Source organism: Geotrypetes seraphini, chromosome 4 (assembly GCF_902459505.1).
Source record: "Geotrypetes seraphini chromosome 4, aGeoSer1.1, whole genome shotgun sequence".
In the NCBI taxonomy this organism is placed as follows: domain Eukaryota; kingdom Metazoa; phylum Chordata; class Amphibia; order Gymnophiona; family Dermophiidae; genus Geotrypetes; species Geotrypetes seraphini.
Window position 1 is genome coordinate 137,676,636 of NC_047087.1, and position 24,410 is coordinate 137,701,045.

General features: G+C 45.6%; 1 protein-coding gene across 1 annotated transcript in view; it reads right to left on the minus strand.

Annotated features, from left to right (window-relative positions):
* Positions 1-24,410, minus strand: part of PWP2 (PWP2 small subunit processome component) — a 360,035-nt gene that overhangs the window by 200,472 nt on the left and 135,153 nt on the right. Inside the window, exon 7 of the mRNA XM_033941702.1 lies at positions 19,360-19,583. Within this exon, the coding sequence (XP_033797593.1) occupies positions 19,360-19,583 (224 nt within the window). The remainder of the gene's footprint in view (positions 1-19,359; positions 19,584-24,410) is intronic.

Sequence of the window (24,410 nt, forward strand, 5' to 3'; positions counted from 1 at the left end):
GAGGAGTGAAGGAACGCACTAAAGTGGGTAGAAGTAAAGCAAGAAAGTTCCAAGGAGGTGTTAGTAAACGTGGAGGTGCCGCTATTTCTGGGCAAGAATCCAAAGCTTTACCCGGTACTATGCTTGGGTTCCAACTGCCGAAATCTCTGTTAAGACTTACTCCAGCCCATCTACACCCTCCCAGCCATTGAAGCCCTCCCCTGCCCATCCTCCACCAAACGGCCATACACAGACACAGACCGTGCAAGTCTGCCCAGTAACTGGCCTTGTTCAATATTTAATATTATTTTCTGATTCTAAATCTTCTGTGTTCATCCCACGCTACTTTGAACTCAGTCACAGTTTTACTCTCCACCACCTCTCTCGGGAGCGCATTCCAGGCATCCACCACCCTCTCCGTAAAGTAGAATTTCCTAACATTGCCCCTGAATCTACCACCCCTCAACCTCAAATTATGTCCTCTGGTTTTACCATTTTCCTTTCTCTGGAAAAGATTTTGTTCTACGTTAATACCCTTTAAGTATTTGAACGTCTGAATCATATCTCCCATGTCTCTCCTTTCCTCTAGGGTATACATATTCAGGGCTTCCAGTCTCTCCTCATACGTCTTCTGGCGCAAGCCTCCTATCATTTTCGTCGCCCTCCTCTGGACCGCCTCAAGTCTTCTTACGTTTTTTGCCAGATACGGTCTCCAAAACTGAACACAATACTCCAAGTGGGGCCTCATCAATGACCTGTACAGGGGCATCAACACCTTCTTCCTTCTACTGACTACGCCTCTCTTTATACAGCCCAGAATCCTTCTGGCAGCAGCCACTGCCTTGTCACACTGTTTTTTCGCATTAGATCTTCGGACACTATCACCCCAAGGTCCCTCTCCCTGTCCGTGCATATCAGCTTCTCTCCTCCCAGCATATACGGTTCCTTCCTATTATTAATCCCCAAATGCATTACTCTGCATTTCTTTGCATTGAATTTTAGTTGCCAGGCATTAGACCATTCCTCTAACTTTTGCAGAACCTTTTTCATATTCTCCACTCCCTCTTCGGTGTCTACTCTGTTACAAATCTTGGTATCATCTGCAAAAAGGCACACTTTTCCTTCTAACCCTTCAGCAATGTCACTTACATACATATTGAACAGGATTGGCCCCAGCACCGAACCCTGAGGGACTCCACTAGTCACCTTTCCTTCCTTCGAGCGACTTCCATTAACCACCACCCTCTGGCGTCTGTCCGACAGCCAGTTTCTGACCCAGTTCACTACTTTGGGTCCTAACTTCAGCCCTTCAAGTTTGTTCAACAGCCTCCTATGAGGAACTGTATCAAAGGCTTTGTTGAAATCCAAGTAAATTACATCTAGCATATGTCCTCGATCCAGCTCTCTGGTCACCCAATCAAAAAATTCAATCAGGTTCGTTTGGCACGATTTACCTTTTGTAAAGCCATGTTGCCTCGGATCCTGTAACCCATTAGATTCAAGGAAATACACTATCCTTTCTTTCAGCAACACTTCCATTATTTTTCCAACAACTGAAGTGAGGCTCACTGGCCTGTAGTTTCCTGCTTCATCCCTGTGACCACTTTTATGAATAGGGACCACATCCGCTCTCCTCCAATCCCCAGGAATCACTCCCGTCTCCAGAGATTTGTTGAACAAGTCTTTAATAGGACTCGCCAGAACCTCTCTGAGCTCCCTTAGTATCCTGGGATGGATCCCGTCTGGTCCCATCGCTTTGTCCACCTTCAGTTTTTCAAGTTGCTCATAAACACCCTCCTCCGTGAACGGCGCAGAATCTACTCCATTTTCTCGTGTAACTTTGCCAGACAATCTCGGTCCTTCTCCAGGATTTTCTTCTGTGAACATAGAACAGAAGTATTTGTTTAGCACATTTGCTTTCTCCTCATCACTCTCCACATATTGGTTCCCAGCATCTTTTAGCCTAGCAATTCCATTTTTTATCTTCCTCCTTTCACTAATATATCTGAAAAAAATTTTATCTCCCTTTTTTACATTTTTAGCCATTTGTTCTTCCGCCTGTGCCTTCGCCAAACGTATCTCTCTCTTGGCTTCTTTCAGTTTCACCCTAAGAACCAACATTTAAGGAATAGAGACGGGCGAGATCCATAGGAATGTGGACCCCCAAATAGCGAAGCTCAGACTCCGCCCACCGCAAAGGAAAGGAACCCCGTCAAGAAGTGCGAACAGCTGGGCGAGACGGCAAAGCCAAAGATTTATCTAAATTCAGGGAGAGGCCAGAATGAAAACCAAATTCAAAATAAGATCTAGTGCTAGGGGCAGAGAAACCTCAGGGTTAGTCAAGATTAAAAACATATCATCTGCAAAGGCCAGCGTCTTCAAAGACTCACTTGCGACCCGAAGACCCCGCACCTCATCGGTGTGGCGCAAAGTACAAAGTAAGGGTTCTAAAAAGAGCAGAAAAAGCAAAGGAGACAGGGGGCAACCCTGTCTAGTCCCTCGAAAGATAGGAAAGGAATCTGTGCGAAGACCATTAACCAAGATAGACGCGCTCGGATTAGAATATAAGGAACGAATAGCACTAAGATAAAAAACCCCCAACCCCACATGCTCAAGTGTAGGAAACAAGAAGGACCAGTTAACGCTATCAAATGCCTTAGAGGTGTCCAGGCTGACAAACAGCGAGTCAATACGCAAGTCCTGGCAATGAGCTAGCGCAAAGAGGACCTTGCGCACATTGCGAACTGAATGCCGACCCCGAACAAATCCAACCTGGTCCTCATGGACAACGGAAGGTAGGAGTGGCGCCAGACGATTGGCCAAAATACGAGAGAACAATTTTAAATCCACGTTAAGGAGGGAGATCGGGCGGTAAGACCCCGGGTCATCAGCCTCCTTACCCGGCTTTAACAACAAAGTAACCAAAGCCTCGTTAGCATAGCGAGGAAAGGAGCCTTGAGCTATAGCCGCATTATAGTAGTCAAGTAAGGGCCCGCATATGATAGAACTCACCGGAATACCCATCCGGTCCGGGAGCCCGACCCAACCGAAGGGACTTGATGGCAACCTAGAGTTCCAATGCTTGTAAAGGTTCGTTAAGACGCGTCGCTGCTTCAGCAGCCAAGCGTGGCATGCCAGAGGAGTGCAAATAATCAGATATAAGATCCCCAGAGATCTCATCTGGCTCAGCATAAAGTCGAGAAAAGAAATCAGTAAGCGTCTCCGCCACCTGAGATGTTTTGGTTACCCGACATCCCCCAGGCGACTTAAGGGTCAAAATCGGTTTGCGGCCCAACCGAGTATCTACCAGACGGGCCAGTAACTGCCCCGGTCTGTTACCAAAGCGGTGAAATCAATGTTTATGGAAGGCCGCCTATTTCATTGAACGGGAGTGAAGTAACGAATTAAGCGAAGCCTGGGCTGACAGATAGTGTTCCCGATTAGCGGGGGAGGGAACAGCCTGAAAGGCTCGTTTAGCGGCACCTAGATCACGTTGTAAGGCAATAATACTACTATTGATACGTTTGTGTCTGGCACAGAGGAAGGAGATAATGTGACCTCGAAGCACAGTTTTGGCGGCTTCCCAAAACAAAATGGGATCCTCTTGGTGTTGTGCATTGTGCTGTAGGTAATCTTCCCATTGAGTCTCCAAAAAGATTTGAAACTCTATATCTTGGACCAAATAGAAAGGAAATCGCCAAGAAGGAGAACGAACGCAGGTGGGATCTAAAGTAATATCAATCCAAATCGGAGCGTGATCTGAAACGGTCAAAGGGCCAATCTCCGCGGACGAGACGGAGGAGAACTGACCCACAGATACAAAAATGTAATCAATGCAAGACCAGGTATTATGAGCTCTGGAGAGATGAGTATAGTCCCGAACCTCCGGATGTAAAAGACGCCAGGGATCCACCACAGAGAGCGTGTCGAACAGATCAGCAAGAAGATGTCCACGAGCCCCAAGAGTATGGGAAGATACCCCGGATTTATCTAAGTCAGGATTACTAACCAAATTAAAATCACCCACCAAAAGCAAAGGATCGCCAGAATACCGAGAGTGAAGGGCAACCAAGTCGCGTAAAAATACAGATTCCGACTAATTGGGACCATAAACCACTAGTAACAAATAACTCTGGTCACCCAACGAAAGACGCAAAAGGATATGGCGACCTTCCGGAGATTTATCGAGAACCTGTACTCCGATAGGGGAAGATTTCCGAAGCAACACCGCCACTCCCCTATGACGGCCAGGTGAAGACGCAAAATAAACCTCCCCCACCCAAGAGCGCCGTAACTTAAGATGTTCCTCATCTGTAAGCCGGGTTTCCTGTAAACAGGCAATATCAGCATGATGGCGCTGAAGCGCAGCTAAAATTTTCGACCTCTTAATCGGGGACGTGATGCCCCCCACATTCCAAGAAAGGAGCCGAAAAGGTGAGCTTACGGTGGCCATAAGAGAGAAAAAAGAAGACACTTATACAAGTAAGGCCACTCAAATAGAACCCCAGGAGCCCAGCCTCCCCCAAGGTCGTTAGTCCCATAAAGCGCCAGGAGAGAAAGCAAGAGGAAAGGAAATCTCCAAATGAGGCACCCCACCTAAACGAAAGAGAAGGAAAGAAAAAGGAATAGAGAAACAAAGCTATCAACTCTCAAAAGGGATCAAGCAGTGCCCCACAAACCACAGACCCAGAAACAATACTCCCGCATCAGTGAGAGTGGCCCACCCCTACCCACCCAACCCAACCCCAACTTCCCTCCCCCACAACCATGTCCCCATTCCCAACACAATCGCTCCCCTCGCCCTGCCGGAGCAGAGCCAAAAGAGAGAGTCACGAACCAATATGACCCGGGCCCCCCAACCCCCCCCACCCCACCCATTAATACCTGAGTTAACATGCACTCAAAAGGATCAATCACTCAATCACCACTCAGTCTCCACACTTCCAAGCGATTAACTACAACCGCCCCCAAAAATAAAGATCAGAAGCAGAAAAGGACTCCCTACTCTGGGGACCGGTCAAACCCAGAAAGAAGCCCCAGCCAACACAGCGAAAGAAGCATCCCAAACCCTGCTCATCAAACACACACTGACCCACTCAAACCCCAAAAGTCCCCCCCAAAGCCGGCTAATCCAGGCTAAGGTGCCTCAGGAAAGTCCCCCAAACTGAACCAGGTAGACCAGAATGGCCCAACAGGAACCATACACTATTTGGGAAGACTGAACAATAGGAGGGGGGGGGGGGTCGAGCTCTCCTCAACGGGGGAAGAAAAACCAGGCTGACTAGTGCCAATAGGCCCTAGAACTGAAAACCACAAGGGCTAACCCCAAAATAGGCACAGTCACGATCCCATAGAGCAGGGGTGTCAAAGTCCCTCCTCGAGGGCCAGAATCCAGTCGGGTTTTCTGGATTTCCCCAATGAATATGCATTGAAAGCAGTGCATGCAAATAGATCTCATGCAGATTCATTGGGGAAATCCTGAAAACCCGACTGGATTCTGGCCCTCGAGGACCGACTTTGACACCTGTGCCATAGAGGATCCTGAAGTGGATGGCAGTGAATCCAGATATGCCTGTGCATCCTCCGCAGTAGCATAGCCTCGCCACCCCGCACCAGTCCAGATCTTGAGATGAGCCGGATACAACAACATGAAGCGTTGCTTACGATCATATAAGGCAGAGCATATCCAGGAGAAACGACGACGCCGTTCTTGAAGGGCAGGGGAATAATCCTGAAAGATCTTCAGTGGCGAGCCCTCGTAGGTCAAGGTGTTGCGCCATTGTTTGTACGCCCGCATCAGCTCCACTTTATGCGCAGAATTATGCACCTTCATTATGGTGACTCTGGCTCTGGTGTGATCCTCGGAGCGCCGGCCCAAGCGGTTCGCCCGATCTAAGCGCAGAGGCCCCATGTCAGCCGGTAGAGGGAGTTCAGAGGCGAACCAGGATTCCAGAGTGGTCAGAAGACGAGAATCGGGAACTGATTCAGGGAAGCCAATCAGCCGCAGGTTGTCACGCCGCGATCGATTCTCTAGACCCTCCCGTTTTTCAGCCTGGCGTTGAAGTTGCTCCCTGAGGGTGAGGAGGTCTGCCGCCGACGAGGTATGTGCGTCCTCCACCAGTGCCACCCGCGTCTCTAGTTCCCTCGTGCGCCGTGTAGTTTCAGTTAGCAAGGTCTCTAATGCTGTAAGCTGCCCCGATAATCCTTCAAAGCGAGAGTCCAGTGCTCGAACCACCGATGTAGACAAAGCCTCAATATGAGCTACAGAGAGAGGCAGTGTGGTTCCTGACTCCGCAGACGCCGCCACTATCTTGACATCGGGCTTGGGGGGGCCGCGTGTCCTTGTCTTTATCTTTCCTGGTAGACCAGCCGCTCATCTCTGGGCTAGAGTTGTGGACAAACCTGTCCATGCACGAATCCAATCCCCGAAGCTCGAAAGGAACGTGCAAACAGGCTAGGGTAGGCGGGGAGGATCGCGGGGCCCAGGAGCTCGAGCAAGACGCGACTCACTCGGCTCAGCACATCACGTGACCTCTCTTCTTCTGAATTTTACAAAATAGTACAGGATCGTATAGTTGGCTCCTTGGAGGCTTATTTTACTGGGGTGGAGACTTCCGGGGTATTTCCGACTTATGTTACTAGGGTGCATATTGTGCTGATCCCCAAGCCTAACCGGAACCCGACTTTTGTGGATTCTTATCGTCCCATTTCACTGATTAATTTCGAGCTCAAAATCTTGGCTAAAATTCTGGCTAACCAGTTGACTGTTTTTTTACCAGACTTGATTCATGCTGATCAGGTGGGGTTCATTTGGGGTAGACAGGCGGTTTGGAATGTCAGGAAGGTCATGGAAGCTCTGGGCCATAGTACGACCCATTCGCTCCCGGGTCTATTGATTAGTCTTGATGCTAGTAAAGCTTTTGATTGTGAGGATTCGGAGTACTTGTTCGCGGTGCTTGAGGGCTATGGGTTGGGGTGGGGTTTCTTTTCTGCCCATGGTCCGTTTGTTGTATCATCTTCCTAGTTCGGCAGTATTGGTTAATGGACTGGCTTCTGGTTATTTTCCCGTGGAGCGCAACACCCATCAGGGTTGTCCTCTTTCCCCTTTTTATTTATTTTATCTCTGGAGCACCTACTGCGGTGGATTCAGGAGGATGGCTGCCTTCGGGTTGACGGTGGGGCAGGAGGAGGTCCATTGTCTGGCCTTTGCAGACAATATTTTGCTGCTGTTGACCCAACCGGTACAGTCTCTTCCTAGGGTGTTGCAATTGGTTGGTGCTCACGGCAGGGTGTCTGGTTTGGAGTTAAATTTGGACAAGTCTGAGGCTTTGGGGTCTGTTGGGGGGTATGCTGGGGGGTATGCTTATGCAGATTGGTCGATCCCATTCCCTCTGGGAAAGGTGGCGCACAAATTTTAATATTTGGGGGTCTACATCACTGGCAACCTTTCCCAGGCCTATAAAGAAAATTTCACAGTGATCTTGCACAAGTCTTTGGACTCGTTTTCCATTGTCCCTACAGGGTCAAATTGCTCTTTACATAATGGTGTTGTTCCCTAAATGGGTCTATGTGATGCAGACTTTTCCATTGTATATGACTAATAAGGATATTAACATGTATCGCACTGTCTTGCGTAAATTTCTTTGGAACAATAGAAAACCCAGACTGACTCTTGCTCAATTATCTCTCCCTGTGGGACTGGTTGGGCTGGAAGTCCTGGACCTGAGGAGATACAAAATAGTCTGCCTTCTCCGGTATTTGGTGGACTGGATTAAGAAAACTCAGTTTTATTGGCCTGTCAATCCTGAGCAGCAGTTGATGGCTCCTACTCATTTGATGTACTATCTTCATACTAAGCACCCACATCGGATTTTTCACACCAGGTCTCACCCTCTGCTGCGTTCCATGAGACAATGTTGGCAATGGTTGTGCAAACGAATGTATTTACCTTTCACCTCTACGATCCTGTTGCCCTTATGGGGTAATCGTGACTTGGATCATGACGCTTCTAAATTATAATTACAGTGCTGGAGTACTCGAGGACTATGTTATGTGCAAGACATGGTGTCGGAGGAGGGTGTGCCCTGTTCTTTCCAGGATCTACAGACGGCGGGTCTCTTGAAGGATCGGGACTGGCTTTTTTAGCGCCAGGTGTCTCATTATATCCGCTCGTTGGATGCTGCTACTTTGAATGAAGACGAGTGGTGCTCCGCAGGGCTCGGTGCTTGGGCCGCTGCTATTTAATATATTCATAAATGATCTAGAAACATGGACAAAGTGTGAGATAATAAAATTTGCAGATGACACCAAACTATTTAGTGGAGCTTGGACTAAAGAGGACTGCGAAGAATTACAAAGGGACTTGAACAAACTAGGGGAATGGGCAACAAGATGGCAGATGAAGTTGAGAAGTGTAAAGTACTGCACGTGAGAAGTAAAAATCCGAGGAACAACTATACGATGGGAGGGATGTTATTGAATGAGAGTACCCAAGAAAGGGACTTGGGGGTAATGGTGGACATGACAATGAAGCCGACGGCACAGTGCGCAGCGGCCGCTAAGAGAGCGAATAGAATGCTAGGTATAATCAAGAAGGGTATTACAACCAGAACGAAAAGTTATCCTGCCGTTGTATCGGGTGATGGTGCGTCTGCATCTGGAATACTGCGTTCAATATTGGTCGCTGTACCGTAATAAGGATATGGCATTACTTGAGAGGGTTCAGAGGAGAGCGACACGTCTGATAAAAGGGATGGAAAACCTTTCATACGCTGAAAGATTGGAGAAACTGGGTCTCTTTTCCCTGGAGAAGAGGAGACTTAGAGGGGATATGATAGAGACTTACAAGATCATGAAGGGCACAGAGAGAGTAGAGAGGGACAGATTCTTCAAACTTTCAAAAAATAAAAGAACAAGAGGGCATTCGGAAAAGTTGAAAGGGGACAGATTCAAAACGAATGCTAGGAAGTTCTTCTTTACTCAACGTGTGGTGGACACCTGGAATGTGCTTCCAGAGGAAGTAATAGGGCAGAGTACGGTACTGGGGTTTAAGAAAGGATTGGACAATTTCCTGCTGGAAAAGGGGATAGAAGGGTATAGATAGAGGATTACTGCACAGGTCCTGGACCTGTTGGGCCGCCACGTGAGCGGACTGCTGGGCACGATGGACCTCAGGTCTGACCCAGTGGAGGCATTTGTTATGTTCTTATGTAAGGCAGATGTGGTGTGTGAGACTCTGACTCTGTCCCGCCTGACTCGGATTAGCTTATCCTTTCATCAAGTCAGCTTGGGCTGCTTTGTGGCCCCTTGGGACCTGAGGTGGTGGCAGCTGTGTGAAATCAGGATCTCTCCCCGTCTGACCGTATCACGGGCTCTGGAGTTCGTCTTATGAAACATCTTCCTAGGATGACTCGACCTGTGGTACTCCAAGAACAACACTTCACGTTTCTGTTGTGGCTGCATGTTTCCCCCTTCCGGGCCTATGTTTCTGGATACGCCTCTCTTGCTCAGTGTCCTCGGTGCCAGTCCGCCCCTGCAGGCTTACTTTACATGTTTTGGTCTTGTGACCGCATTCAAACATTCTGGTCCTTTGTAGCTCTGTATCTGCAGTCTACTTTGCGCAAGCAGATTCCTCTGAGAGTGGATGTTTTGCTCTTTTCTCAGGGGGTTCATTTGGGTTTGTCCAGAGGGGGCAATATGTTATTACAAAAGGCCTCTCTGTTGGCCCAAAAGTGTATACTTTTGTTGTGACGCCAAGCTGATGTGCCGACCCTTACTTTGTGGAGGAATGAACTGTTTACTCTGTTGAAATTTGAATACCTGGATGTTCAGAGGGGCGGTCCTAGGCCTTGGAGGAAATTTAAGAGAATTTGGGCTCCCATTTGGGAGGGATTGTCCCCTACAGCTCGCAGTTCTTTATTGAACTTTTGACACTGGAGTGCAAGAGGGGGATTGGGGGGGAGGTGGTTGAGGGGAGGGTTCTGCTGGGGGATTGGGGTTTCTGTGAGTCTTCGTGAAGGATGACGCAAAAGACCCGGTTGTTTCTGCATTTCCTTTTGTTAGTGGCTGTTGGTTTGTTGTGCCCTGTATTTCTATCTTTGAAAAATTAAAAAATAAAATAAAATAAAATTCTTAGGGTGGAAATTTTTAGCCTTTGGTTTGGTTCTTTAATTAACTGGTTCAATTGATATGGACCAATTCATTCCAACTATTGTAGGCAATAGGCCATTTAGAAATGTTGACGTTAAGGGAGGAATTAATCAGGATAATTTAGTACATCTAAAGGATATTTCAAAGAGTAAGGTGAATGGTTCATTTTTGAGAACTGAATTAAGTGGTGGTCTTTTAAATTATTGAGCATTGAGATCAAAAACAATGCTCATTCATGATCTTATTACTTTTAATAATTTTAAAATGTTTGGTCTTACCGAAACTTGGCTGAAGTCTGGAGAGGAATCTTATTTAATTGAATCTATCCCTAAGAATTACAATTTCTTTTACCAAATCTAAGGATTATAAACAGGGAGGTGATTTAGCTTTGATTATTGAAGATTCTTTATCAGCTATTGAAATTTCATCTCTTTTACTTCCTTCTAAAGAGATTTTGTTAATCAGAATAGATCTTAATGTCCTTTTATATTTAGCTATTATATATTGTCCACCCAAATTGTCCACTGAAATGTGGGATAAAGTTTATTTAACTTTAGCTCAGCTGGCACTACAATATCTAAATTTGATGATAATTGGTGATTTTAATATATACTGTGATATCTTCACAGATAATCAAACATCATATTTTAACCAGTTTTTGAGTGATTATGATTTTAAACAATGGATAGATCGACCAATGCATACAGCAGGTCACATTTTAGATCTAGTAGTTACCAAGTCAGAAGCAAATATTTCTCTAACCAAATTTACATACTCAGGGTTATCCTGGATGGATCATAAAATGATTGCCTTTTCTATGATTAGAGATAATTTATTACAATTAAAAGAGGTAAAACAGTCAGGGTTCTTTACACGTAACATTAAAAAAATAGACACCCATGTCCATTACTCCTATTTGTTCAGCTTTTCCTATTGATTTTGGTGATATGTCCTTAGAACAGCAGACTCATATGTGGAGTTTCATAACACTCAATGAACTAAATCAAATTGCTCCCCTAGTAGAAATTAACGGCCTCTTTTACAAAGCTGTGCGGCAACCGCCCCGAAGCCCTTTAAATCTTTATGGGCTCGGGGCCATTAGCGCAGGGCAGCCGCTAGCGTGGCTTTGTAAAAGAGGCCGTAAAAATCCTAGTCCTAGACACAATGGTTGGTATAATGAAGAACTAAGAGGATATAAAAGACAATTATGATGAATGACAATGGCGAAAATATAGGACAGAGGCTTTCAGAGAAAAATTAAAACAAGAAAGACGATTCTATAACAAGAAACTAAAGGAAATTTTAAAAAATTCTTCAATGAACAAATTTGATCTAGTGAACGCGATACTAAAAAATTATATTCCAACTTTTATTCATTGACGAATAGTGAAAATTCTAACCTATTTAAAATAATGCCTTCCCCAGATGTTCTCTGAGAATTTTTTGAAAAGAAAATTCTAGATTTGAGACAATCATTGACTTCACCACTCTTAAATAGTCAAAATTTAAGAGTAGATGAGACTTGTAATACACTGGGTTCTAGATTCGGATCATTTAATAATTGTTCATTAACAGCTATTTCTAAACTCACTTCAAAAATTAAAAAGATACATATTTCATGACCCAATACCACTCTCATGGGTGAAAATGGACAGATATGGGCTCTTACCACTTAAACTAATTATGATTAATTAAAGTCTGAACACAGGGATCTACTCAGAGTGTTGGAAACATTCTTTTATAACACCAGTGATCAAATCAACAAAATTAGAACCAACAAATCCAATTTCAAAATTATGCCTTCCTAGTAAAATAATGGAGCAATTTGTTCTGAATCAACTTGTGGAATTATAGAAAAACAAATGTGCTTCATCCAAGACAGGCGGGATTTCATGCAGGACATAGTACTGAAACTTTGGTCTGTTGTTTTCTTAGTGAAACATTGGAAATGTTTGATAATGGATATTATCTCATTTGCTATCTCATTTGGCTGCTGCCTTTGATCTTGTGGCCATGATTTAATGGTAAAAAGGTTGTAATCAATAGGGCTGTCATCCACTGTTTTGAACTGGTGTGAATCTATTCTATATAATAGGACTTATTCAATAAAGTAATGTTACTTACCGTAACAGTTGTTATCCAGGGACAGCAGGCAGCTATTCTCACTAATGGGTGATGTGATCCAACGGAGCTCCGATGTGGACGCCTCACAAGCATTTTTGCTTGAAGAAACTCGAAGTTTCAAGTCGCATGCGTGAGTGCCTTCCCGCCCAGACCAGGGCGCGTCTCCTCAGTTCAGATAGCTAGCAGAGAAGCCAACCAAGGGGAGGTGGGTGGGACATGAGAATAGCTGCCTGCTGTCCCTGGATAACAACTGTTACGGTAAGTAACACTGCTTTATCCTAGGACAAGCAGGCAGGTATTCTCACTAATGGGTGACCTCCAAACTAACCACAATAGGTGACCTCCAAACTAACCACAATGGGATGGTGGGAGAGTTGGCAACTTAGGAGAATTAATTTTGTAATACTGTTAGGCCAAACTGTCCATCCCGTCTGGAGAAGGTATCCAGACAATAATGAGAAGTGAAGGTGTGAACCGAGGACCAGTGGCAGCCTTAGAAATCTCCTCAATTGGGGTCGATCTGAGGAAGGCTACAGAGGCTGCCATTGCTCTGACTTTATGGGCTGACTCGACTCTGTAGATGCAGTCCAGCCTGGGCATAGCAGAAGGAGATACAAGCCGCCATCCAGTTGGAGATGGTACGCTTAGAGATGGAATGTCCCAACTTGTTCAGATCAAAGGAGATGAAAAGTTGAGGAGCAGTTCTGTGTGGCTTGGTGCGTTCCAGGTAGAAAGCCAAGGCACGTTTACAGTCCAGAGTATGAAGAGCTGATTCTCCAGGATGAGAATAAGGCTTTGGAAAAAACACCGGAAGAAAGATGGATTGATTTAGATGAAATTCCGAGACCATTTTGGGGAGGAATTTTGGATGAGTGCGAAGGACCACTGTGAAAAGTGGATCCGCAACCAACGCTTGAAGCTCATTAACTCGACGGGCCAAAGTGAGGCCGATGAGTAACGCCACTTTCCAAGTGAGATACTTCAGATGATACTTGTGAAGAGGTTCAAATGGAGATTTCATAAGCTGAGAAATAACCCCATTGAGGTCTCAAACCACTGGAGGCGGTTTGAGGGGAGGATTGACATGGAAGAGTCCTTTCATGAATCTGGAAACCACCGGATGAGCAGAGAGAGGTTTCCCTTGAAGAGGCTGATGGAAAGCAGCAATTGCACTAAGATGGACTTGTATCGATGTAGACTTGAGACCAGAATGAGAAAGGTGCAAAAGATAATCCAAAACTGAAGACAAGGAGGAGTGTTGTGGCTCATGATGATGAGAAAAACACCAAGCAGAAAATCTAGTCCACTTTTGGTGGTAGCATTGTCTAGTAGCGGGCTTCCTTGAAGCTTCCAGGACATCTCTCACAGGTTGGGAGAACTGGAGAGGGGTTAATGTTGAGAGGAAACAAGCTGTCAGATGTAGAGACTGCAGGTTGGGATGAAACAGAGATCCCTGATGCTGTGTAAGCAGCGATGGAAAGACTGGTAGAGGGAAGGGCTCCCTGCTGCTGAGTTGAAGTAGAAGGGAGTACCAATGTTGTCTGGGCCACCGTGGGGCGATCAGGATCATGGTGGCATGGTCTGACTTGAGTTTGACTAGGGTCTTCTGGATGAGAGGAAATGGAGGAAACGCATTTAGAAAGAGATTCGTCCAATCCAGGAAAAAAGCATCTGCCTCGAGGCGGTGAGGAGTGTAGATCCTGGAGCAGAACTGAGGCAGTTTGAAGTTGTGGGGGGCTGCAAAGAGGTCGATCTGAGGAGTTCCCCACTGAGAAAAGATGTGATGAAGGGGCGTTGAGTGGAGGGTCCACTTGTGGGGTTGCAGTAGACGACTCAAGTTGTTTGCCAAAGCATTGTCCGCCAAAGCATTGTCCGCCCCTTGAATGAGGAAGGTGTTGTGGCGAATCGCCCAATCCCAAACTTTCAGAGCTTCCTGGCAGAGGGAGGCTGATCCCGTGCCTCCCTGCTTGTTGACACAGTACATGGTGACTAGGTTGTCCGTGCAAATGAGGACCACCTTGTCCTGAAGCAGGTGCTGGAAAGCGTTGAGGGAATTGAAATCGCTCTGAGTTCCAGGAGATTGATGTGGTGCTGGCGGACCGTGCTGGTCCAATAACCCTAAGTGTGGAGGCCGTCCAGATGAGCCCCCCAGGCATAAGTGGACGAGTCAGTCGTGAGGACTTTTTGGTGGGGGGCGTTTGGAACAACAAACCTCTGGATAGATTGGAGGATAGCATCGATCAGCGAAGAGACTGTTGCAGAGCAGGAGTGACCTGGATGTGTCGGGACAGAGGGTCGGAAATCTGCGTCCACTGAGATGCCAGGGTCCACTGGGGAATCCTGAGCTGAAGTCTGGCAAAAGGAGTCACATGAACTGTAGAGGCCATGTGGCCCAGGAGGACCATCATGTGTCTCGCCGAGATGGACGGGCGAGAGGACACCAAGTGGCAAAGATGGAGGAGAGCTTCCAGATGCTCAGGAGGGAGGAACGCTCTGAGTTGGGTAGTATCCAGAACAGCTCCGATGAAGGGAAGAGTCTGGGAAGGTTGAAGATGGGATTTTGGGAAGTTTATCTCGAACCCCAGATGTTGTAGTAGCCAAATTGTCTTCTGTGTCGCGAGGACGACTCCCTGAGACGTGGAATCCTTGATGAGCCAGTGGTCCAGGTAGGGGAACACCTGGAGGCCATAGTTCCTGAGCGCTGCGGCCACCACTACCAGGCTCTTGGTGAAGACTCTGGGTGACGATGCTAGGCCGAAGGGGAGCACTCGGTATTGAAGATGAAGATGTCCCACCCTGAATCTGAGGTATTGACGTGAGGCCGGATGAATGGGAATGTGGGTGTAGGCCTCCTTGAGATCCAGAGAGCATAACCAGCCGTTCTGCTCGAGGAGGGGATACAGGGATGCCAGGGTCAACATGCGAAACTTTTCTTTGACCAGAAACTTGTTGAGGGCCCTGAGATCCAAGATGGGGCGCAGATCGCCCGTCTTCTTCGGCACAAGGAGTACCGGGAGTAGAAACCCTTGTTCTGTTGGGCCAAAGGGACTGGCTCGACAGCCCCCAGCTGTAGTAGAGCCTGAGCTTCTTGAAGAAGAAGAGTGGTCTGTGTCAAGTTGGAAGGATACTCTCTTGGAGGATGTTCCGGGGGAACTTGATGGAATTGCAGGGAGTATCCCTCCCTGACGATGGAAAGGACCCAGAGGTCAGAGGTAATCGTCGTCCATCGATGTTGAAAATGATGGAGACGACCTCCAATCGGTGGTAAACTTGAAAATGGCAGAACGACAGAAGTTATGCCCTCTTTGAGACAGTCAAAAGGACTGAGGAGCCTTAGGGGCAGCAGATGAATGTGGTTTCTGCTGTTGCTTTTGAGGATGCAGTCTCTTAACAGGCTGACGGATGGGCGGAGCCTTTTTAGGTGGCAACGCCGCTGGTAGATCAAGGGTGGGTGTGATGGACGAGGAGGAGCAGGTTTGGGCTTCGGACGCAGGATGGACTGGAAGGACTTTTCGTGGTCCGAAAGCTTCTTGGTTGCCGCCTCGATGGATTCGTCGAAGAGGTCGGTACCAGCGCATGGCACATTGGCCAGCCTATCCTGGAGATTGGGGTCCATGTCGATGGTCCTAAGCCACGCCAGCCAGCGCATGGCCACCGAGCAGGCTGTGGCCCGAGCCGAGAGTCGAAGGCATCGTAGGAGGACTGCATTAATTGAAGCCGGAGTTGGGACAGCGAGGCCAGAACCTCCTGGTACTCAAACTGTGCTCTGTGGTCCAGATAGGGCATGAACTTCTGGAGTACAGAGAGGAAGAATTCAAAGTATGTGATGAAATGGAAGTTCCGGAGTGGGGGGTTTCGTTGGGGGGGGGATCCGGCAGGAGGGGTTAAGCACCCTCCTGCCAGCGATTTTAAGAGGGTCGTCAGGGGGGTCTGGCAGGAGGGGTTGGGCACCGTCTTGCTGGCGATTTTAAGAGGGCCAGTAGGGGGGTCCGGCAGGAGGGGTTGGGCACCCTCCTGCCGGCGATTTTAAGAGGGCCGTTGGAGGGGTCCGGCAGGAGGGGTTGGGCACCCTCCTGCCGGTGATCTTAGGAGGGCTGGGGGGGGGGTTCAGATTCCAAAGCAACGCTTGGATTCCGAGACAAAATTTACTGAAAAACAAGTTCGGATTCCGAGGTACCAATGTATGTTAAACAGTTTTTCTTCAAAGCATTCGGGCAAGATTTAAATCAATCCGAAATTGCTCATATATTCTGAATGTTCTAGATCAGGGGTCTCAAAATCCCTCCTTGAGGGCCGCAATCCAGTCGAGTTTTCAGGATTTCCCCAATGAATATGCATGAGATCTATGTGCATGCACTGCTTTCAATTCATATTCATGGGGAAATCCTGAAAACCCAATTGGATTGCGGCCCTCAAAGAGGGACTTTGAGATCCCTGTTCTAGATCTTCCGTTAGCAGTCTGGTGAAATTTCAAAGCTCAACAATATTTGTATGATTTTACTTAGGAGTGAATGCTTTTTATAAGTGAATATTCCTTAGTATATTTTCTGTTTATATGGAATAGGTCTATACTATCAAATAATGGAGTTCTTTTTTATTATATTATATTTGTTTTATTTTACTTTTATTATATTCTGTAAACACTTGGACCAGTAAAATAAACTAGCGGTATAACAAGATTAATAAACTATAACCATAACCATGTGCTATTTCTAGGGCTTTGAAGGCACAACATTTGTTAACTGGTAACCAGTGCGCATCACGCAGCGCTGGAGTAATAGGGTCACGGAAGTTGAGATCGTAGAGGAGGCGGATTGCTGAGTTCTGTATCCTTTGAAGGTGTTTTAGATCTTTTGAGGGGAGTCCGTTGAAGATAGCGTTGCAGTAGTCCATCCTCGAGAACACATAGGCATAGAGAACCTGGGTAAGATCTGTTTTTGAAAGGTAGGGTTTGATTTTTCAGAGCTGCTGAAGGTAAAGACGTGGGCTGAGAGGGATAGGTGGCTGTCTAGTATCACTACGAGGCTACGAACCTGGTCTTTTGCTATTAGGGAGGTGGATTCCCAGGATAGTGTTGGTCGTGTGAAGATGCTGATAGACCGTCATAACCCACAAGTTTCTGGATTCATCTGCTGCTGATGACCAGGAATACACATTATCTGTTATAGGACATGGTGAAAGAGCTTGTTCGGTTTGAGTGTGTTCAGCACCCCCTGGCACCCACAAAGCTAGCTCCTATGCCTATCACTCTTTCAACTCTGAAAGGGACCTTCCATTCATCCCATCCTCTGTGCCATTTTAAATTGAACAAAAGTTTAGAAACCCCCTATACAAACTAGAATTCTCCACATACTTTCAGGTATAATGCCCAGTCATGAACCTCTCTGTTAAGCTAGGGTATGTGGAGTATAATCTCAAACTCTCAGATTTACTGATAATGCTCTCCATAGTACTTGCATTGTGCCAAAGAGAGCTTCCTTCCGAAGTTCATAGAAGAGACAATCTATGTAAGTATGCTTATACACTATGACTTTCTGCACACATTTTCTTTGTCCATGGAAATTTTTTCTCTCTCCATAAAATTCATAGCTTTGTGGCCCTATGTTCCTGGACTGCTAGGTTAATGCTGCTTGCGAGGTAGTTAACAAACATCATTATTCATTTACTAAGGGAGTCTGAAACCTGTGGGACTATTATATCATAGGTTACTGATTCCCATGGTAACTCACCTTTTTACAGCACCTTGATTCCTCCTCCCCCACTGTAACATCACCTTTGAATTTTCCTTAGAAAAGCGGAGACTTAGAGGGGACATGATATAGACACTTACAAGATCATGAAGGGCATAGAAAAAGTGGAGAGAGACAGATTCTTCAAACTTTCAAAAACTACAAGAACGAGAGGACATTAGGAAAAATTGAGAGGGGACAGATTCAGAACCAATGCTAGGAAGTTCTTCTTCACCCAAAGGGTGGTGGACACCTGGAATGTGCTTCCAGAGGGAGTGATAGGACAGAGTACGCTATTGGGTTTCAAGAAGGGATTAGATGATTTTCTGAAGGAAAAGGGGATTGAAGGGTATAGATAGAAAATTACTATACAGGTCCTGGACCTGATGGGCCGCCGCGTGAGCGGACTGCTGGGCACGATGGACCTCTGGTCTGACCCAGAAGAGGCATTGCTTATGTTCTTAATTACATCATTTTTAGAATGAAGACTCAATCCATAGCCTCAGTAATTAAAGGTACTCAGTTGATTAAATCCTAAACAAAACAAGTGTGGCCACAGGAAGTTTCCTTAAAATGTTTCACACTGGATCTTTATGATAGGAATAACAAAATTGTCCTTCATACTTCAGATGGACTGTGGTTTCTCTCATTTTCATGGTCAGCTTGATGTACTCAATCAACCCACGGTTTATTTTGTACATTTCAAGGCAATTTATTATCCAAGGATGCGAGATGCTGTCAAAAACCTCTCACAATAGTCAATTCATGCTGTAACTTTTATCTACTCCTCACCAAGCTGCCAGGGTCTGCCAATTTCCTCAAAAATGGCTGCAGCCAGCGTTGGGCCAAAATCTAAGCCAGAGTTCCACGGGCACCATAGAATTGATCTAGACGGGTAGGACCCCCAGAAAAACTCTCCCATGCCCAAACAATGCCCAAGACTGCCACAACGCCCAAATCAAAGATGGCCACCACTCCCACAAAACTGCCCTCCTCTATCTGATAAAAGCACCCATAAGCTTATATAGAATACACACACTTTGCCAAGCTAAAAAGGTCCCCATGGATATACATATGCCACAGGAGCATATATTCAATTTTCAAAATGTGTATGTGTTATTTTGTCCCCATTCAACTGCTCAGAAACAACAAATGCAAAGTATATTGTAGCTGCTAATTTTCACAGGAAAATAACAGATGGCTGGTCACATTGTATGTGGGTTAAAAGTTTCTATGCATGTTATAAATAATGTAGACTACTCAAAACTGCTTCCTTTAAATTCCAGGGCCTCATGCTATTCACCTAAAATTAGGCAATGATAGACTCTGTCATCCTACAAACACAAATTACTAACATCAGTATTTCTAGTTAGCTTACTTTGCTGTCCGTGAATATTTCACTTTTCCACCATGTTCCTGCTGATTTGGATTGGCTTTTCCATGGATTTCTTCCACCTTCGATTCTTCTTCCTCATCTTGCTCTCCTTCTGATACCAGTTTCTGAACTGCAATTTCTTTCTTAGGGAGCCGAGATTTCAGACCAGCAAGCTCTGTATCACACTTCCAGACACAAAGCACACCATCCCGACTTATAGTGTACAGCTGCAAAGAAGAGAAACAAGAGGTAAAGAATTAGACATCTGTAGGGATAGGTCTCTTATGGGTTTGCAAATTGAGCATTATATATAGATCTGGTTGTCCATCTCAAAATGGATATGGTTCAAGTAGAAAAGGTTCAGAGATACCATAAAAATAATAAAGGGATAGAATACCTTTAACATAGTAACATAGTAGATGATGGCAGATAAAGACCCGAATAATCCATCTAGTCTACCCAACCTGATTCAATCTAAAAATGTGTTGGATTTTTATTTTTTTTTTCTTCTTCTTCTCCTTAGCTATTTCTGGGCAAGAATCTCAAGCTCTGCCTGGTACTGTTCTTAGGTTTTAACTACTGAAATCTCCGTCAAAGCTCACTCCAATCCATCTACACCCTCCCAGCCATTGAAACTCTCCCCAGCCCATCCTCCCTCAAACGACCATATACAGACACAGACCATGCAAGTTTGCCCTGTACTGGCCTTAGTTCTTCAATATTTGCTATTATTTTCTGATTCTAGATCCTCTGTATTCATCCTATACCTTTTTGAACTCCGTCACCATTTTCCTCTCCACCACCTCTCTCGGGAGCGCATTCCAGGCATCCACCACTCTCTCCATAAAGAAGAATTTCCTTACATTGCTCTTGAGTCTCCCACCCTGCAACCTCAAATTATGTCCTCTGGTTTTACCATTTTCCTTTCTCTGGAAAAGATTTTGTTCTATGTTAATACCTTTCAAGTATTTGAACATCTGAATCATATCTCCCCTGTCCCTCCTTTCCACTAAGGTATACAGACTCATGGCTTCCAGTTTCTCCTCATACGTCTTTTGTCACAAACCTCCTATCATTTTCGTTGCAATCCTCTGGACCACTTCAAGCCTTTTTGTGTCCTTCACCAGATACGGTCTCCAAAACTGAACAGAATACTCCAAGTGGGGACTCATAAGCAAACGGCAGTAGCGTGGAGGGAGAGGTACTCCGTATAAGTCTCTCAAGGAGGGGGTTTAGGAACAGTGATCAGAGCAATGCAACATAAACAATTTAAAAAGTACAGAAGCAATAAGGATGCAAATGATAATAGAGATTACAACAAGAATAAGGTCTTTAACCCAACCCTGCATCCAACCAAAATACTGATCCCAAGGATTAGACAAACCAGAGTTACGCTTAAGTGCGTCATATAATTTCTTGATAGCCACAGTAATCTTACCCTTAGGACCTGTATTGTCAGGAATGAAGGTGCAACAGGAAGAAGTGGCAGGAAGAATTTTACAAACACCACCTTTCTCAGCAAGGATCATATCTAGGGCCATGCGATTTTGGAAGGTCATCTGAGAAGTGGGGCCTAATTGATCAGCAATACTTTGCAAGGCATCCCTGGTATAGTTCATAAAGCGTTGCTGATTATAATAAATGTAATTAATCCAATCAACATTCTTATTGATAGTGATGATGGGGATAAGGGACTCAAAACCAGCCTTAACTTGATTTCGAGCCTTGAACTCGTCAGGAACCCCTCTTGAGACCCCCAATTGCATCTATGTATACATGTGGATCAAAACTACCCCCAATATGAGTCAGTAACACAGATGTATATATCTTTAGTTTTAGGGATATCACAGAAGCAGTGGCACTGCCACAGGGCATCAATTTGTGAACAGTCCATAATGTCACAATAATCAAAGGAGAAGGTAGCTACATGCACACTGGTGGAGTTGTACCAGAAGGTAATATGCTGTTTATCCTTTTGGATTCCAACTGGGGGGCAACCCATGGGAGAAGGTATTCCAGCTTGACGCCATGGTCACGAAGGAGTGCCATTTACGGATGGGTATGGACAGAAAATTTCCTGGACCCAGGACTCATCATCCCTATAGACACAGTTGGTGATGATCCATACAGGAAAAAAGACTAGCAGTGTTGCTGTTAGGAGGAGAATGATAAAGTTGCTGGAATGATGCGGCAAAATCATCGTGCTACTCCAATGGAGAGGAGGAGGTTTGCGCAGGGAAGGCTTGCTTCTGGGGTTTTAGGTCAACCCTCTTCAATCGACTGGCGTGTATCCAAATAGGAGACTCCTCCGTGAGTATGGCGGTCCTGGTTGCAGCGATCACAGTAGTAGGAGGTCCAAAGGAAAAGTCCGACTGTTTCCTGTCCTTGAAGAGCTTTTGGACGACAGTGTCACTAGGTTGAAATAAATGTGTGGGAGTCTGTGGAGAGAAAGGAGAAGTGCAAGCAACATTTCTTTCAACATGCCCTAACGTTTCTATGAGCTTTCAGATATACTCTTCCTGTATCAAAGGGAGATTACTACTCTCAACTACTGAGAGGTTATCTACCCATGGGGCGGGGAAGGGTCATCCCATGAGGATTTCAAAGAGAGAGTAGCCAGTTGTGGAGTGAGGCTGCATCCTAATTTCAGCTAAAATAATAGGGAGGAATTTCTTACAATTTACAAATGTACCAGCTGCGGCCTTCCTGATTTTGTCCTTGATAGTCCTATTCATGCGTTCAACAATACCGGAACTCTGTGGGTGATATGGGAGATGAAATTTCCATTCAATGTGGAGTGCAGTAGCTAAGTCTTTGCATACTCTGGCAGTGAAAGCAGGACCATTGTCTGAGTTAATGTAGGTGGGGCATCCAACAAATAATAACCCAAAAACGAGAAATAAAAAATTCCATACTAGCAGAGGCAAAATAAATCCCGTAGAATTCTGGTCTCACTATGAGATCATATCAGAACAAAACAAACAAACCGATCAATTTATGAACTCCTGGATTAATGATAGCACCAATATCTTAAATAAAATGGCTCCCATTAAAACACGCAGAAAGAGACTTAAAAACCTAGAGGGCTGGTTTGACACAGAACTGCTAATGCTAAAGAGAGACCTAAGAAAATCGGAAAGACTTTGGCTAAAATCAGGATCACAAGAGCACAGAACCGCCTGGAGACAAAAATTAAAAATCTACAAAAATTGGACCAAAGAAAAACGCTAAAACTTCTATGCCCTCAAAATCGGTGACATCTCAACCAACAGTAGCAACCTTTTTAAACTGGTAAATGATCTATACAATATAGAAACATTTATCGACACACCCGAAGAGCCCACTCTAACTGCAAACAGCATGGCGGATTTCTTCATCTCCAAAATACAAAAACTAAGATCCTCCCTCATCGACCCAACCAAGCCCCACTGGTGTTACCCCATTCTACTAGACTCAGACGACTCCAGAGCCGACCTATTCTGGAATACATTCTCACCCATAGACTGGCAAACTTTTAGTAAACACTACAATAAGTATGCCAATTCCTACTGCAGACTAGATACCTGTCCCCCTAATGTCATGAAATCAGCCCCAGTCAATTTTAAGGCCAAAATGATGATTTGGATCAACTCTCTATCCTCTGGGAAGTTCCAAGTAGAACAAGGGCACATTATGATTACACCAATTAAGAAAAATACTAAAGAGCCATCTAACACTGCATCCAACTTCAGACCTATCGCCAATATCCCCCTGACTACCAAAATAGCAGAAGGAATATAAACTTAAGGTTTAGATTAGATTAGAATAGTAAACACCAAACTCAACACATACTTAGAAAAACACAATATCTTACATGACAATCAATCCGGTTTCCGGTCAGGTCACAGCACTGAAACAATTTTAGCTTCTCTGCTTGATTACCTTCATCAACTATTCAGCCAAGGCTCAAGCGCTCTAATACTGCAACTCGATCTGAGTAGCGCATTTGACTTGGTTGACCATACCACTCTACTAGACTGTCTCTATTGGAATCTCAGGTCATGTTCTCAATTGGTTCCACAAATTCTTGACAACAAGAATCTACAAGGTGTTCAAGGATGACACTACCTCTTACAGCTGGGACAACCCTTGTGGGGTCCCACAAGGCTCCCCCTTGTCCCCCACCCTATTTAACATCTACCTTGCCTCCCTAGGAAACCTCCTGCAGAGTAGAGAGTTGCGCGGGGACAGAAATCCCACCCGTTCCCGCCAAAGTCTCACCCGTCCCCACCCATCCCTGTGAGGAATCCCACCCGTCCCCACCCGTACCCGTGAGGAACCCCCTCCATCCCCGCCCGTCCCCGTGAGAAATCCCTTCCGTCCCCGCCAGTCCCTATAAACTTCAGAAATAGTTATTTCATTTAATTATGCTACTGAATTAAAGGCTCTGGTAGAAACCCATTTACAAATAAGCAAAAAGACTTTATTAATTTGGAAATATTAATTGGGAAGAATACATACTTTGTAAACGGGTTTCTATCAGAGCCTCTTTTGTTTATAAATTTTTATCAACACAACTAATATACTACTTTATCCTGAAGCAAAAAAAAAAAAAGAAATAGAATTCTTTTCCTACCTTTGTTGCCTGGTTTCTGCTTTCCTCATGCTCTCATTCAGTTCCTTCCATCCACTGTCTCACTTCCTTCTGCGTCTTCCATTTGCTCTGTTACTGTGCCTCTCCCTTTCTCCCCCCTTCCAAATTGGTCTGGCACCCATCTTCTTCCCTACGCTCCCCCCATAGTCCTGCATCTCTGTCTTCTTCCCTGCCAGCGTCTTCTCCCCATTCTCTCTTCCCCATTTCCTTTCAGCGTCCTTCTCCCCCATGTCCTGTCAGCGTCCTTCTCCCCTCTCTGTCTTCCCCATGTCCTTTCAGTGTCCTTCTCCCCCCTCTGTCTTCCCCATGTCCTTTCATTCAGTGTCCTTCTCCCCCCTCTGTCTTCCCCATGTCCTTTCAGTGTCCTTCTCCCCCCTCTGTCTTCCCCATGTCCTTTCAGCGTCCTTCTCCCTCTCTGTCT